This window comes from Magallana gigas, chromosome 3, assembly GCF_963853765.1.
Source record: "Magallana gigas chromosome 3, xbMagGiga1.1, whole genome shotgun sequence".
Lineage (NCBI taxonomy): Eukaryota > Metazoa > Mollusca > Bivalvia > Ostreida > Ostreidae > Magallana > Magallana gigas.
The window spans coordinates 7,629,274-7,647,500 of NC_088855.1; the positions used below are offsets into that span (position 1 = coordinate 7,629,274).

General features: G+C 33.0%; 1 protein-coding gene and 1 long non-coding RNA gene across 5 annotated transcripts in view; one reads left to right on the forward strand and one right to left on the reverse strand.

Moving 5' to 3' along the window:
• The window catches only part of LOC105328460 (zinc finger transcription factor lin-29), a 136,655-nt gene that overhangs the window by 99,455 nt on the left and 18,973 nt on the right, over positions 1-18,227 (forward strand). For 2 of the 4 annotated variants that reach the window (XM_066078314.1, XM_066078316.1), the window contains one exon: positions 10,273-10,320. In XM_066078314.1, the coding sequence (XP_065934386.1) occupies positions 10,273-10,320 (48 nt within the window). Of the gene's footprint in view, positions 1-308; positions 471-5,839; positions 5,950-10,272; positions 10,321-18,227 lie in introns of those variants that run through there. The other 2 variants (XM_066078318.1, XM_066078317.1) reach the window with 2 other exon arrangements.
• The window catches only part of LOC109620686 (uncharacterized), a 41,653-nt gene that overhangs the window by 21,262 nt on the left and 2,164 nt on the right, over positions 1-18,227 (reverse strand). The gene's annotated exons all lie outside the window — the stretch shown is intronic.

Here is an 18,227-nt window from a genome sequence, read left to right on the forward strand (position 1 = left end):
TTTTCCGTAAGCTGTTAATGAATTTTGTTTTTCTGGTATTGGGACTGGTCGGGGGCAAAGTCTTGTGACATGCTATCTAGAAAACATGTCGTCATGCAGGAAATAAATCATTACATTCTATCAGGTAACGCGACGTCAAACGCATTTAGTAATACACAAACCCCAGGCAAATGAAAAATCCCATCATTTCCAATTGGTGTAGCCCTAAGCTACCTGTATTTTACAGCACTTTCTGAAATCTGAAAACTAGGATGTATTTTGCATGGCCTTGAAGGTGCTCCATAATTAGGTCAGAGTTATGTAATAGATGTCTAGCCTTGTAGCGGTGTATATGACTGGAGTAAGGGGGTTTTCTGCCAACAGTGTGTGCTTTTTGGCATTTCTAAAACTAAAATATGTCAAATATTTTGACTGGAAAACTTAGTTAAGAGGAAGAGTATCTTTGGACCGAGTCATGATTCTGCATACAGGTAAGATAGAGGGCTGGGGGGGATCTTGGGGGAATCAAGAATCCTGAGGGTCTAAGTTTCTGGGTGGGACAGCAGAGTGTGAAATTATTTTTAGAGGAGAGTATTGATTTCTGTAAGCAGCTAAACAGGGAGATGCAGATATGCACATAGACATGCAGACATCCTGCCCAGGTTTTGCTATGTGGAAGTTCACATCTGCTATGAATATTATTTTTTAAAATCATGTGATTATGTCACATATTTCAGTCATAATTAGAGTCTTATTTATGTGACACTGAACAAAGTTACATAATGGACTTCTATTCTGATGAATTTTTTTTATGCGTCATGCATTAATTCAATTCAGTAAGGTCAATGAAATTCAAGAGACTGATATAAATACAACAGTGGTTTTGTCGGGAGTGCAGTTGACATTCAGATACACTCCATAAAAACGCAGGTGGCGCTGTTAATTAAGACATCTTTTGTTGTGGAAAAACCAAATTATTTACTTGTAGAAAATGTCACTTCCTTAAGATTTCCTGGGCTGTTAAGTGATATGTCAATGCAAGAAGTCCCTGTCATTTTATGGTGAAACCAAAACAACCATACTTTTGTTCTCAGTTTTAAGTCAATCGCTCAACTATAACATGCATTTCCATGCCATCTATAATTATCTTAAATAACGAAAGAATATTTCAGTTAGAGACATATATAAGTTTTTAAATATTGTCAGAATAATATTTTGTTTCTAAAACATCTCTCTACCAAGTACTTCAATTAAGATAACAATAGCCGGTTTCATTCAGATTCATCAAGATTATATGAAATTATGATAACTCTTGCTCATAATGGGAGTCAACTGTAATTTACTTAAACTTGTGGATTCGCCATAATAGATATTGAATATCTGCTTTTCAACTCAGTTTATGATCTTATCCCAATAATATACAGCAAATCTTACAAGGATATTGCAAATAAAAGAAATTGACTTTTTGTATATGTTTTACTCATTCAATTTAAGGTAATAAAGAACCTTGGTTTTCCATTCTATCTATGAATTCATGTCCACTCACTAGTGCAGAGTATGCATCATTATACACATAGACATGTCTGTCCGTCTGTCTGTCTGTATGTATGTATATATGTCTATCTTGAGATAAATTGTCAGCAGCAGCTGTCTTCACATTGAAGACTTTAAAAAGAGAATTAAATATGTGTAGCAATCTGTCATTTTGTGCTATTTTAAGGATGGTAAGATTTAATAGCTAGAATTGGAAATGCACTAGAAATAAACATTCATATAGGTGCAGTAAATCACGGATAAATACATTTGGCTATTTTCATTTTCCACCTGTTTCAGCTAAGCTCAAAAATAAGTTATACTGTTGCAAAACAATTACATGTGCTGTAATATAAATGTTAATGATTTTCCTTTAAAATCTCGATGAATAAAATAGATTCTAACATCTCTCAATAATATTGTAAAACTTGAGTAAACGGTTTTTTACAGGTGGGTTGTTATTACCCAAGAAGTGAGAAACCCAAGAACGTCAGAAAACGAAAAGATTTATTTTTTGTCAAGATGTTTTTTGTTGAATATGATTTGTTAAAATTAATGTTTGTTAAGATCTGAGAGGATGAAATTTGATCTTGTGTTATCCTTTTGGACAGATTAAGTTGGATGAAAGGCTTTATTTTTATCATTACCTAGCTACCCCTATAGTCAAAATTGACACACAATGTAGTACGGCATATTTATGTGGACTCAGTATTAAGATTTGCCTGATTTCACTTGATTTTATTGAAAGGTCATGAGGCATCTTTTTCTTTGAAAAAAGTGATCGAACAATCTCCATTTTTCTAGGAAGTGGCAAGGTCATCTTCTAGTTTGAGTGAAGCAGTTGAAAGGGGAGCAGAATAGTTAAAAGAGGATATAAAATGGATGAAAATTTGTTACTGAGATCTCATTTATAAACCTGTTTTTTAACTTTTTAGATTCACAGTGTGACCATACATGTGTTGTCAGTATCATTAAGTCGAATGCTTGTCATGCACTCCACCAGTCTCATAAAACTGTCTGAAATTAATGTCGTGGGAGAATTGATCACCATAAACCTTAAGAGATGCACAATACCCTAGATAGAAGAGAAACGAGAATTCAGGGTGATTTGTTATCATTAGAGAATCCTCCGTTTCATTCATCCAGTGGTTGTGCTGCAATATTAACTCACAGTATCGATATTCCGGTTACTGCAAGCAGATTCTCTCAGAAGCCATATAGCTCTAATTGGTGTGGTACAGTTACTGGCTCTGAATGGAAAGAAAATTGTACAAATTTATAAATGGCCTTTGAGGAGAGTGGGGGAAGCAAGTGTTATGTAATATGCATGAAAATCCATGTAATGTAAAAACTGTGATAAAATATTCTGTTTCATTGTGGTTTTTAGCTGTAAGGCACAACTTCCTGTCATCAGGCCATTCAAAATAGATTCTGTAGCGCGTATAATTCTGTCTCTCTGACAACCTCTGTCTCCCCAGGTTTATTATGTCCTAAAGTTTTATTCAGACCTGAAAGTACATCACTCTATCGTTAATTCTAACAAGGTCAAAATAAAAGGCAACTAAATGGGAAAATAATGGTCAAAACATTATCTGCAGAGCTTATGATTAAAAAAAACACCAGATAATTATTTTGGTTTGACCTTGGTGCAGATTCAGGGCCGTTATGCAATATTATTGATCGGCCAATTGCAGTGGCAGTACAAAATCTTAGTAAGGCATTACTTCTAAACCTCTTGGGAACACTTCTTGCTGCACTTAAAATGTTTGGAGATCCTGTGTGACAAAATCGTGTGCAAGTAGAGGAAAGCCCTAACTTGTTTAAAAAGCTTGAACCTATAGCTGTCTTTTTTGGCCCCTAGTAAAAACACCCAATGCCCTTAATCACTTCAGCTACTATAGGGATCTCTTGCCTCTCTGGTTAGCTTATCTGTAGGTGTAAAAACATGTATTAAATCTACAGAGAGTAAGTTAAATTATCTGTTTGTGTGAAAACATGTTTTAAATCTTCAGAGAAGTAACTGAAATTATCTGTAGGTGTGAAAACCTGTATTGAATCTCTAGAGAGTGAAATCTGTATTAAAAAAATATTGTTCTTAATTTAGGAGTTCCTTACAACTGGTATTGTATTGGTATAATTTACTGGATGAGTTTAGTTAACTTTGTCTCCAGTGTTTCTTGCTTCTGTCCTGTATGAGAATATTCATTGATGAATAATTACAAAGCATTTGTTGATTAATTAAACAGGCAGATATTTTTGGTTAGTCTTGTTTCATTAATTCTATGTCAATGATATATATTCAAATGTTATAGATTTGTGTTTGTAGCAGTTTAGTTTGGGAAATGGCTGATAAATGTGGCATCTAGAATAGATCACTGCAGATGGTGCAGTGTCTAATGCTTATCTAGGAAAACAAAATGAAACTGCATGCATATGATCAAGTTATCTGCTGTCAGTATCTTCAGTCCCTTGATTTATGTATATTATGTAATAGCCTTAGATGCATGTGGCATTGTAAACATATGTACAGGGTTGTGGCAATCTGTGTGTGTTCTAGGACACACAATCACATTGGGTTCCTAGTTGCTTGGTGCATTGATGATTATCTGGTATTCATGGAGCTTTTGCACATCTGCATATATCCAGTTCTTATACATTCATTTTTAGTAAGATCATTATAAATGGTTGGCTGTAAAACTTCATACAGGGTAACTTCAAATGTCAAAGATGAATAAATAATAAAATTCAAGGTCATTAGTCAAGTTCAAGGCCCTTTTGGTCGTGATAGATAGATTTCTTCTGATGAATTATGATGTTTCTAATAATTATAGTCACATGCTTTTGGGCATCATTATAAACAGCTTAACAAACCCATATTGTTTGAGAATGGCTTATGGAGTGAAATTAATTTAATTGCATAATGTTAGCAGAAAGTTTTACGATTGTTGTCTACATTTAGCATAAAATTAAAAGCTGTGTAATGCAGATTGGATGCAACATTTCAGTATTTAAATGAGATCTGCATTCATGCGAGAAAAGGTTTTTGACCTGCAATATGAAGCAGAACTGTGGCACTGGTGCTGTCACAGCCCAGAGAAAATAGGTCCTTAATTATCACGATAGTACAGTGGATGGTCTTTTAAGGTCAATGTAACACTATTTGAGTTACATCTATATGTATTTCTGCAGTATTGCATTTTGGAGAATAGAAATCAATGAAGACTCTGAAGAGTTGCATTTAATGTATAGGTTTAAGTGTTGGAATGATTGTTACAGTCTATTGAAAGGTCACTCAAGGTTGCAAATCTCTAAATGAGTGTAAAATTGTCATTAATACATTTATTAATTTACATATACTTGCACATGCTTAAACATAAAATTTTGGGAGCAAAAAATCATGTAATGTTAGGGTCATGCATAAACAATGTTGTATTAAGATATATGGTAAAATGGGAGTTATTTTTTTGGTTTCTGGCTCTATTGACCTTAAAAAGTACAAGGGGTAGGGGCTACTCTTAATTAACCCTTCAAACGTACTCTCTGACTTGCAGACAACAGGTGTAAATGGGCTTAGATGTAAACAATGAAGGCAGAAATCGGCAAAGGGGCAGGTGTTTTTTGTGGGGTTAATAGGTGTATTTATATAGACATTGATAGTGACCTTCGCATGCATTGTTTTATTTATGCCAATGGCATAGAGTTTATCCTTATTGCTCTCTGATTAATTATAAGTTGAAGGGGTGAATGTTTTCATTCTGATTGCTCTACATTCATCTGAGCTTTTTTTTTCCATCAGATGTTAGGCATGCAGAAGAACCAAAATTAATGTGATTGTATGGTTATTGTCAGTGGTTACACGGTAAACCACTCGGTGACTGTTCCTTTAACCTGAAATACACAACGTGAATGCTCTGAGAGCCAACGTAATGACCAGTTTGTCTGGCTCAAGAGACACAACTCTATCAGGCAATCAAGGCATTGTCCAGTTTGAAAATCTAGATAATGCTGCATGATGAAGCTCCCACACTAGAACAAAAGTAAAGGGCTACACAATTAAAACTGACTAAATCTAAGTTCTGTGAAACAGATGGGGTTTATTTATGGTATCGCAGATTTATGTTAATTTTTTTTCTCATATGCAGTGAATTTGATGGATATCATATGATGTTACAGAAGCCGCGCGGTTTTTATGTGCATGGTTTTTTTATTTGAATTTTTCTAATTTAGGTTGTGCAGGAGTGCTTGTGTAATTGTATTGATTTTATAGAAATGCTTTATGCATCAGCCTGCACACATGAAGCAGAGCACAGCAAATGGAATTTTAAATAGGTAATTTCAATATTTCCATAAAAATTGAAGGCGGGCTGTGGGCTGTCAGTGCTTTTTGATGCATTGTAGTCTCAGTCACCATGAATCAATCCTTGTGGTACTACAAAGGTAGGCTCGTACTTATACTACTTTATATCTAAGTTGTTGCAGAAAATCAGAAAAATATTTTATCATTTCAAGAATGTTGAAACACTTGTATTGATATGAGTAGTCGTTACGGGGGAAAAAATCCCCTCGTTTTTAAAGCAAATTTGAATATTCATCTCTCGCTGGTTTTCGTTTGTTTACCTTGCGCGTGACTTGTGGATTCATTTTGGTTATGGTTTTTGCCAAAGACTAGAATACTGTACCTTTCTTATTCTTTATAGGAAGCTGTGTGTAATAATTGAATACTAATCAGTTGATGATTGATGTTATAAACTTTGAAATTAAGGTAATAGAATATGGAAATGCATTTAATGTAGACTCATTGGTAATATTCAGTTCTTCGGGTTCTAATTTTTTCAAAACATCATATTTTTCATAAAAATGTTAAACATTAATTTCCTTGACCTATTAGATTAAGAAATGCACCACTACATCATTAGAATCCTGATGTATTAATTAATTTGCAATGGCTTGAATTTTTTTTATGATAGGGTTCAATTCAAAAATCTAAATCATGGTGATTAAATTTTCATTAGTAAAACACAACCCAATTTTTATACGTAAAACACAACCCATATTCCTTATGACAAATTGACAATAATTTTAAATAAATTGAGCATTAGGCTGCAAATAAATGTGATTTTTTTTTCTATTATTTTTTCAATCTGACCTCTAAAAGAATTCTCCACATTCAAATACAAATTTGAAAAATTATTCAGGAAGCATATAAACTCCAATAACTTGTATATTGATCATTTATATGCCATAAAAGCCACATTTTTATGTATTTTAAGCATATTTTTTAAATATAAATTGAAAGCAATTGTTCTCAGTGTAATGTAAACTGTAATGCACACATTTGTATTAAAAAAAGAAATAATTTTTTTACAGGAAGTAGTAAGCTTCAGGACGATTTTGAAAAATTTACCTATGATAGGAAGTCAGTTTGTCAATTAGCTAATAAAAAAAATAAGTTAATGTCAAGAAGAATATTTACGCTACAAAATTAAACCTGGTGGGTCCTTGAAAATACTGTTTATATAAATATATACTCAGTATATATCATAAAACATGAAAGCAAACAGACCATGAACCAATTTATATCTATACAAAACCGAGGTTTAATGCAGGTGATTGAAAAAATGTCAGCCATGTGAACATAACCTGTTATGGAACAATGGTAATAAGAGCTGTCGTTAGAGAGAAGGTTTGAATTTTCCAATGCAGTGAAAAATTATTTTCCTATGTTGCATATTTAAAAGAACTTGGTCAACTAAATACATATAGGATATGTAAACAGTAGGATCAAATTCAAATGAGTTGGGGGAGTCAAAGCTATATAAAAAAGATTATAGACATGAGTTTTTGCAAATAAAAGGTGAAGCGTTTTTTTATTTAAAATGTTGATCGATGATCAACAATGTACATGCATTAATAACAGCTGCTTTAAGGGAAAATCCTGCATTGAGCCCTGAATATGTGAAGTAAAACTAAAAATAAACATTTTTAGGAATTGGGAGATTTTAGGTATATGACTTACCGTAATAGGTTCTAATTTGAGATGGCAATGTCTTCTGCAGCTTTATATATAACTACTATATTATTAGGGTGTTTTTCTCTTAAACTGGGAATAATATTTTAAAATGAAATATGATGAAACATACTTCACAGATGTGATGTTCAATTAAAACCTATTTGGACCATGTTTTTAGAAGGTTGTAGTTATATAATGGTAAAGGTTGTTAAGATAGACCATGCATGCAAAGATTTATGGATACGAGTATAAGTGGTTTTTAGGAACTAGGAAGTCACATTTAAAGTCTGAAAAAGGTAAAATTACTTGAATAAAGAGTCATTCTGTGTACATGGTCTATATAAGACATGTCTTATGTGACCTAAATATACTAGTACCTAGGATCTTCTTCTTGAGAAAATACAAACATCCGAGTTCGCAGTCTTCAGTACATTAATTTTTTTTCAATGCTCCCTGTTTGGTGCTTGCTAGGAATGGTTCTGGCATTCCTTAATCACGAAGAAAGGAGTGAATGGATTGAGATCTCCAAGGACAGGCAGTGAGGAGCTCACATCACGAGTCTCTACATCACAAGTCTCTACATCATTGTCTGTTAAAGTTAGGGTTCTACTGTCAGCCTGTCCAAGTCTCAGAAATTAGACATTGGAGAACTGAGATGTTAGGGTTCTACATCTTATCTCAGTCTCAGAAAATACATTGGGGATCTGAGATGTCAGGGTTCTATATCCTATCTCAGACTCAGAAAATACATTGGAGAACTGAGATGTCAGGGTTCTACATCTTATCTCAGTCGAAATTACATTGGAGAACTGATATGTCAGGGTTCTACATCCTATCTCAGACTCAGAAAATACATTGGAGACTTGAGATGTCAGGGTTCTACATCCCATCTCAGTCTCAGAAATTATGATTTGAAGGACTTAGATGGTCTCTCTTGATTGATAATAAACTCTCTGATCAAGAAATTTTCATTTGATAATTTTGCATGAGCTGTTGATTTTTTAAAAGAAATTCTGTATTTAATCTATGGATTTTATGTTAAGGAAAAATGCTAAGTATTCAACTCTGGAAGAAAACAATGTTTTATTAAGTTTTTCTACTTGTTTCACTCCATTCCTTTGTCTTATCCTGGAGGCTAGTGCACAAAACAATTTATACATAACAGAGAGTGGGATAGTGTTGGCCATACAAGATTAAGAATGATACGCAATGTGTGAGAAAAAGATATGAGTAATATTAAATCAATAATGAAAACGTCATAATTTTTCATAACTTCCCTCGGCCCCTCCCCAAAAAAATACTGTGAAAATGACTGAAAAATATATACTGTAAGTAATCTCTGAATTTTTTTAAATATAAGTGAAAATTTTCAGTCAAATTACTGATTTTTTATAGGTATTAATTATGAAAACACCGGTAGAAAAATTGTGCAATGCATTTATAATCATGAGTGATCGGAAAAGTTAGCAGAAAATTTGTTAATTAGGTTCTCTCACAGAATTATGTAAATAATCGGCATAACTGACTTATATTTAGAATGAATAGATGAAAAGATTAATTAGTAACTTTAAAAATTAACAAAACAGAAAAAATGAATTTAACAAATGTTTTCGAATAAAATTCTTAAAAATAAAAAGGATAATCATTGTTATTTGAATTAAAATGTATTCCAAATTGACACGTTTTCTTTCATATTGCTGCAGCATAATTTTGTTTTCCATTGTGTATCAGAAACAGCAGGTTTAATGCTCGGATCGATGCATTATACACAGACTCAGACATGCATGGGTCATGAAAACTAGTTGCAACATTAATAACTTAATAAATAAGTTCGCCAAAAAAACCACATTTTTTTTTTATTGAAGTTGAAGAATTGCATCACTCTGATAAAGGTAATGGTATTTTTTTTCTAATGAAGCCCATAAGAAAACCTTGATTCAAATAACCCATCAATTACGGCCTCTTAATTATTCATCAAGCGTAGCCTTTATTCCATTATTATTTATCTTCATATCTAATAGGATCCACATTTGAAGACAAAGGTCAAAAAAATGTTTTAAAAAACCTTTAAACAAGACTGCTACCACAGCTTAATATACTCTACTATTTTTTCCTTAAAATTTTACAGGTTAGAAATATATTGCTGTGAATTCACTCCTTTGTTTGGAAAGGTTGAAAAAAGGAAATAATTTGAAATATGATTCTGTTATTAGCTGTTAACTAGCTATTAACTTTTAAACTGATGATTAATCATAAATACAGTTTAATTGAAATTTTATGAACACCCAAACCAACACTGCAAGAATAACTGAGCTGAAAATTTAAAGAACACGATGAATTTTATAGATTACAACATTCTAAATGTCTCAAAAAGAAGATGTGATGTTAGGGCCCATCATGAACTAAGAGGAGATACATGATTTCAAGTGTGTGATAGTATAATAATAATTATTTATCATCTTAATAAAGTATTCCTTTACAACTTATATTCTTTATATTACATCAGCAAGCAGTTATGTAATGATGACTTCATTAAAACAAAGTGTTGTTTTTCTTAAGCTGCGCCATGTATAAAAAAAATGAAAAATATAGTGCCAAACTTAAAATAAGTAATTCTTTGCATAATTCGATACTTTTTCTAATGATTTTTCAATCTTTTTCATATAAGTGATGGCAAAAGATTTATACCATGTATTACAATGAGATGATGATATCTTAACAAGCTCATTATGTATTTGATTTATTTTCAGATTTGTTCAAATGGAAGCATGGCAACCCCCATGTCTCTGCGGACTATGGTGAGTCTCCATTACTTCACTTCACTTTCCTAAATCCCATTGGTTACTTCAGAAATAAATAACAATGTTACAAAGTTTATCAGGACATAAACTTGGTTGGTTGCATGTTCAAATCCTGTGAAGCCTTTTTGGTAATTAAGTGCTAAAAAACGAATAACATGTTAGCACATTAGTCGTTTTTCAAAAGAAGTATATTTTTGAGGGGCTTTTCAGAGGATTTGATCATGCACATACCAACCAAGTTCATATAGTGGTAATTTTTAATATATCTATGATTACAGTTTGAGAAAATAAAATCATACAGAATTATAAAAGAATTAGGGTTTTAAATTTATCATAATGCAAGCTTGTGTGAAAATAATTGCGATGTCATAAATCTGAATTTTTGACGAGTTAAAAATTCATCTAGATATTGAATCTACATTTTTGCTCTTCAAAAATACATCAACATGCATGCAGTCATTTGCCATAAGTGAGTTTGCAAATTGGCAGCCTTAATTTACTGTTTTTTCTCTTAGGTACATTTTGAAAGAAAAAAATATTTTCTTAGAGGACCTGAATTTCATAACTTGTCTGAAACTCTACTCTTGCCATTTTATTTTTTGATTTATTTCCCTTTCATAAACACTTATTGTCTGCATAAAACATGGCATTTAACTGGAGAAAAATAATGGGAAGGCACAAAACAAGTCATAATATAGATGTTAGATGCTGGGTTTATAAGTTTAAAACTGGAAGGATGATCAGAATACACAAACAAGCTGTTTTGTAAAGTTTCAAAATAGTCGGAAGACCCTTAATGCTTAAATTATGACTTGAAGGGGAAGATGTATACAAAAGGATATTGCAAGGTGATGGAATAATATTTCAGAGTTTCACTAGTAAATGTTTATCACTTAAAAATTGCTGATAGATTGTTCAAAAAAGATAATATGAATTCTAGGTCCAACTAAACAAACAGGAAAACGGTATTAACACGTTTTGGAATGCATAAAGTATCATCTAAAATGTATGAAAAGTGTTTATTTATCAGGAACATAGACCAAAAAAATGAAATTGGAATTTTTTGTGACCCAAAAAGAGCTGTTGACAATTTTATTAGTCTCCCTTTAATTTGAATTTTAAGCCTGTACATCGATCAAAATGGAAAATTCAAAGAATGTTTGGTACCAAAGTATATTTTACAAAGTACATCTACGTCTACTAAGTCACTATTACTTTGTTGTTCCTTTTTCCCAAAATTAAGGTGATGACATGACCTATGTGGAGGTCAGCAATTTTGCAAACTTGCTTATGTACCACTACTGTATACTTGGAATCATTTATAATTGTTGAGGCATATTTTCGTGGATTGTGGGTTTTTTGCTTTTTCATGGGAATGCTTCGGTTCTCAGTTTCAGTAAGAAAGATAACTCTAAATTTCTTTTAATTAATTGGAGATATAAATTCATGGGGGAGGGCTACCCACAAATGGCATGAAAAATTGAGCCACCACGAATTCTAATGATTCCACAGTAAATTTTAATATGGTTGTGTAATATGACCTCTTTATCCATGGTTTTTGGAGTGGTTGTAGAATTTAGTTCAGATGGTGAGAAGTAAAAAACAAACTTGCCTTTTATATAAAGACAGATTACAAAAAGTGATTGTATATAAAGTTGAACTTCGATATATCGAACACTGATATCTCGAATACAATGGATATGTAAAAGTGATTTGTAAGTCCCAAACACTTATTTTTTAAGCATTTTACCCTCGATATCTCAAATACTCGGATATCTCGAAGTTTTTACACAGTGCCACCTTGTTTGAGATAACGAGGTTTGAATGTAATTTCTTGGGAAATTTAAACTAATGCCGAAGCTAGTTTATAAAGACAGAACTACCCTTAACTTTGCCAATCTAAAATCAATTATATTTGGTATAGTTTTATATTTGCCGATTCAATCTGTCAGATGGGTCCCAATTTAATTTGATAAATCGGACATTAACTGGAGCTTATTCATATGCCAAGTGTTTCAGGTAACCCAACAGGTATTTTTGCAAAGAATATTTTAACTATTGATAGTTTTATATCATCATAAAATTACAGATTCAAATTAATAGAACATGCACATAAAAGTTGTTCGCAAAATACAGTGCCCAAGTCTATGAAAAGCAGTTCAAATTATCAATGCTATGTGTAAATCTGTAAAACAATATTAGCTCAAACTAATAATGTAAAAGTAGTTATTTTCACTAGATACGCGTTTTGCTTTTAACCGCATGTATAATAAATAAATCAAATCTTTAGTGTGGTATATCAAGCATCCACATATTTTTTTAATACCCACATGGAAGAGAAATGGTTAAGGGTAAACCCAAAGGAATAATAAAACGTGCTGAAATATTCAGAAGGGGGAACAATTAGATATAGAATTGAACTTGGATAAAGCAAGAGCTCAGCTAGGAAACTTGATAATGTATAATTGAATTATTTACATTTTATGACTTTTAATTTGTTTTCAAACAGCTTTAAATAAACACATTATAATTTAATTCAAAGAATTGTTATGAAATGCACACACACAACTTGTTTGATAAGAAATAAAAATGTCTGACAGGCATATCCTAATGCTTACCAAATCGTTCAAAACATCTACAACAAAATACTAAAGTCTTATATAAGGTTGTATTTTAGAACCTTCCTGGGCAGAAGTTGAAGTGTATCATTTTGAATTTGACTGTTTCTGTAAATTGTCTCCTTCAGTCAAAGGGTCTCAAAAATCTGTTAACCAATTCAAAATGCCCGCAAACACAGCAACTTTTGCCCAGGAACAGTGATACATTTTAAACTAAATCAAATGATGAAAGTGTCACAGCTGGCAACAGTCACCATCATCATTCACATATAGATTGTTACTAGAGAAAGTGAGACCTTTTTAAAGATTTATCTATCAAATCTTGGTTTATGGCTCTCAAATAGAGAAAAAGCTGCAGGTTTGACATGCCATCACAACTGTCAGTCAATATAAGTACAATGATTTTACTGTTGTTTGAGACAAGTGCCGCTCTGAACAACCAGTCTGTGGCTGAAGGTGGTATATAAAGGCTTCAATGCATTTGATCAACATCATAGAACAAGGAAATATCTGAACTGAATGCAGGCACCATAATGGTCTAACACCTTATTGGCGTATCTACTTACATTAGCATGTGAATGCATGTGCCAGCAATATCATCCGATTCTCATGAACTGCTCCAGGCATTAGGATTGAGAAAACCAAATGTACTGATCAAGCCTATTCATCTGTAGAGATAGCAATCGTTGGTTGCTTTTTTCAGACACCTTTGCATATTTTTGTTGCCCCAAATTTTATATGCCCTTTTATGTTTGCTAGATAACTTTTTCAGTAATATTTTTGTATCCAAAAAATATGAAAGTGTATAAAAAATATGTACAGTTGTCCTTAAAATAGCAAATTTAATTGTTAAAACTAAATGAAGTTCTTACTGAATACTGTATACAGGGTTATTTTTAGCCCTGTGTAAATTTTGCCCTGTCTTATTTTCCCCCGGCTTCACTTGCAAATGGTTTCACCGCATCTTGAATTTGCCCAGACGAAGTTATGTTTAAAAAGAAATAATCTAAGACATTGAATTTTGCCCATTCATAAAATCACCTGCTGACAACGAGGGCGAAAGGGGCGAAAATAAAACAGGGGCAAATATTTACCTGTAAACAGGGTGTACTTGTAGGTATCACTTGTTTGGTAATCTTTCCTGTGAATTTGGTATTGGGTGAACCAGTCAGGTAGGTTTTGTTTCACCAAGTAGGTTTGGAATCTGCTGATTCAGTATGGTGTGAATGTGTCAATATAGCTAGGTTTGGCTTAAACAGGTTCTCTTGTCTTTACTGTCCATTATAAAGTGAATTTGTCAATGTAAGTTTGGCCGCATGAATATCAAGTAAACGGTCATTGTAGGTTTTGTTTCTTCAGATTATAGTGTGCTGGTAAAAAGACAAGTGAATGTCAAGCAGCTTTATTTTGACCAGTCCAGTACCGAGTCCTTGGTATTTTATGAATGTATTCCTGAAGGCTTGAATTAGTTTAAATTTGTTTGCTGGTCCATTATGTGTAAATATGTCAAGGTTTGTCTTCCCTTGTCTGTCTGGTGGTTCAGTACTAAAAAGAGAATTTGTCACTGTAAGTTTAGCTTAAACAGTTTGCCTTGCCATCCAGTATGGAATTATTTATGTCTCTCTATAGATGTATGTACAGTATACACTCCATATAATTTGAAATGAAGAAAAGAAGTCTTTTTGCAGTTGCCAAATAGTAGGAACCAACATTGAAACCTTTAGATATGGAACAAATTCATATATTTTTTAAATTATTCTCAAATATCTTTTTTTATCATATATTGTCATTCATTTAACAATTCAATTAGATTTAAAACTTGTAATTCTGATAGTCCATTCAAACATTTTATAATTGAAATTGTAATTATATTTCTTTCTGACATGCAGTTATACAGAATTTTATACAGGGAAATATTTGCCCCCATTTTAGTTTAGCCCTCATTGTCGGAGGAAAAATTTAAGACTGGACAAATTCTATGTTACAAATAAATCTCTGTAAACACAACTGCAACTGGGCGAATTCAAGACTGAATGAAACGGTTTGCAAGTTTTAAAGAGCAAAATAACACGAGGTGAAAATAACCCTGTATACAGTTTAACAATAAGGTTTATGAACAAAGTTTATGAATTGGCCCTTGGCTATATGTTTTGGTAAACAATATACCACAAAGTAGATGGCACCAACCTTTTACGAAGAGACAGATAGCTATAACTGTTGATTCTGTGAAGAATCAACATGTATATAACCATGACTGTTGCATTTGACTGTAAGGTTTGAACAAAACATCAAATCTTTGACAAGGAAATGTTTTTTCAGTTTTTCAAGGAGTTCAGAACAAGTTGTAGACCAATTTCAATCCAGCATTTTGTGTTTTTCTTTTCTCTTGAATATCCAACCAGCCAATGCAAGCTGCACTTTGGCTAAAAGTTAAACTGCGTGATTAATTTATGAGGATTCTGATTGTGTGATATTGTGCTCACTCAATAGTTTATCAGGTGGCATACATGCCTCTATGCCTTTAGGTAGATTGCACACAGTTGTGATTCATTTATGATATGAGCAAAAGCATATGGTTACAACATTAGAATTTTGATCTTGAAGTTTCTTTTTGTTCTTTTGGTCTCATATTTTAGAAGTGCCTTATTAATTATTGTATTTATTCTTTATGAAATAGGCTATATACAACTTATTAGTATAAGTTTTAAATAGACTTCTAACTGGTAAAAGCAAAAGGGGGATTTCCTATGTAGGGGTGAGATAGACTTTTTCAAGATGTAAGTTTAGGAGAGACTAGCATAGGATAGACTTCATACTAGTTTAAGCTTAAGGAATACTTCTAACTGGTGTAAGCACAGGGAAGACTTCTTACTGGTGTAAGTTTAGAGAAGACTTCTAACTGGTGTAAGCCTGGGGAAGATTTCTAACTGGTGAAAGCTTAGGTAAGACTTCTTACTGGTGTAAGCATAGGAAAGACTTCTTATTGGTGTTAGCTTTGGGAATCATTCTTACTGGTGTAATCTTAGGGAAGACTTCTTACAGGTGTAAGCCTGGGGAAAATTTCTTACTGGTGTAAGCTTAGGGAAGATTTCTCATTGGCATAAGCATAGGAAAGACTTCAAACTGGTGTAAGCATAGGAAAGACTTCTTACTGGTGAAAGCTACTGGTGTAAGCTTGGGGAAGACTTCTTACTGGTGTAAGCATAGGGAATACTTCTTACTGGTGAAGCATAGGAAAGACTTCTTACTTGTGAAAGCTTACTGGTGTAAGCTTGGGGAAGACTTCTTACTGGTGTAAGCATAGGAAAGACTTCTTACTGGTGTAGGCTTATGGAAGACTTCTTACTGGTGAAGGCTTATGGAAGATTTCTTACTGGTTTAAGTTTAGGGAAGATTTTTCACTGGCATAAGCATAGGAAAGACTTCTTACTGGTGTAAGCTTAGGGAAGACTACTTACTGGTGTAAGCATAGGGAATACTTCTTTCTGATGTAAGCTTGTGAAAGCTAATACTGGTGTAAGCCTAGGGAATACTTCTTACTGGTGTAGGCTTATGGAAGATTTCTTACTGGTGTAAGCTTAGGGAAGATTTTTCACTGGCATAGGCATAGGAAAGACTTCTTACTGGTGTAAGAATATAAAAAAAGACTTCTTACTGGTGTAAGCTTAGGAAAGACTACTTACTGGTGTAAGCTTAGGGAAGACTACTTATTGGTGTAAGTATAGGGAATACTTCTTTCTGATGTAAGCTTGTGAAAGCTAATACTGGTGTAAGCCTAGGGAATACTTCTAACTGGTGTAAGCTTTTGGAAGACTTCTTACTGGTGTAAGCTTACTGGTGTAAGCTTGGGGAAGATTTCTTACTGATGTAAGCTTACTGGTGTAAGCTTAGGGAAGACTTCTCACTGGTGTAAGCTTATTTGTGCAAGCTTATGGAAGACTTCTTACTGGTGTAAGCATAGGGAAGACTTCTTACCGGTGTAAGCTTACTGGTGTAGGCTTATGGAAGACTTCTTACTGGTGTAAGCTTAGGGAAGACTTCTTATTGGTGTAAGCTTACTGGTGTAAGCTTAGGGAAGACTTCTTATTGGTGTAAGCTTACTGGTGTAAGCTTAGGGAAGACTTCTTACTGTTGTAAGCATAGGGAAGACTTCTTACTGGTGTTAGCTTTGGGATTAATTCTTACTGGTGTAATCTTAGGGAAGACTTCTTACTGGTGTTAGCTTTGGGATTAATTCTTACTGGTGTAATCTTAGGGAAGACTTCTTACTGGTGTTAATTTAGGAAAGACTTCTTTCTGGTGTAAGCTTACATACTGGTGTACAGCTGTTAGGAATATATTGAAAAAAAAATCTTTTAAAATCTTCATTTAAATTAGAGTCTCAAAAATCTGCAAAATTGTACAGGTATTTTCATATTTGTTTTATTAAAGCTATATGGATCAGAGTTATTTCAGTTTAGTATTGTTGCTCAGATAAGTGATGTAGCTCCAGTAGGCCTCTTGCTTACCTTTAGGTAGGTCTCTTTCAAATTTAGTATAATTAGATTTTGTTTTTTGGTATACTATACAAAAATCTTTTTATATGTTCATTAATATATAAATAGTGCCTGTTTGGGAGGGTAACAGTTGAAATTGACACCCCGAGAAAACCATTGTCAACCGACGCGAAGCGGAGGTTGACAATGGTTTTCGAGGGGTGTCAATTTCAACTGTTATCCTCCCAAACAGGCACTATTTATTTTGTTATACTGAATGTCTTAATTTTAAAGAAAACTTAACTGCTTTTACATAGGAATAACGTGAATTCTACGGCGAACCGTACACGCATAATTTTGCGCATGTTACAATTTTTAATGTTACCCGTTGCTAAGTGCGTTGCTAACGCTGAGGGTAATAGAACGGATTATGAACTGCGTCTAAACCAATCAGATTTCAGTATTTAACATGAAAGTATAACAATAAAAAATAACCACTGTATTGTGTATATAACTTGATTTAAAAATACAAATTTTAACTTGTTTTACTTAAAAAATATTCCGGTATTTAAAACTGCAAAAAATGGAAATTGGCTCGAAACATGTTATGAAACAGGTGGTACACATATTTTGAAGATTTTGGTTAAAAAAAACAAAACAATTAAGACATGACTTTTTTGGATTTTTTAATTATATATGGTGTCAATGATTTCAAGGGGAAAAAAAAACATCACTTTGACCAAAAAAATGCTGAGTAGGGACCCACCTTAAGGAGGCTGGATGGTCAACAAATTAACCAACAGATCTAATT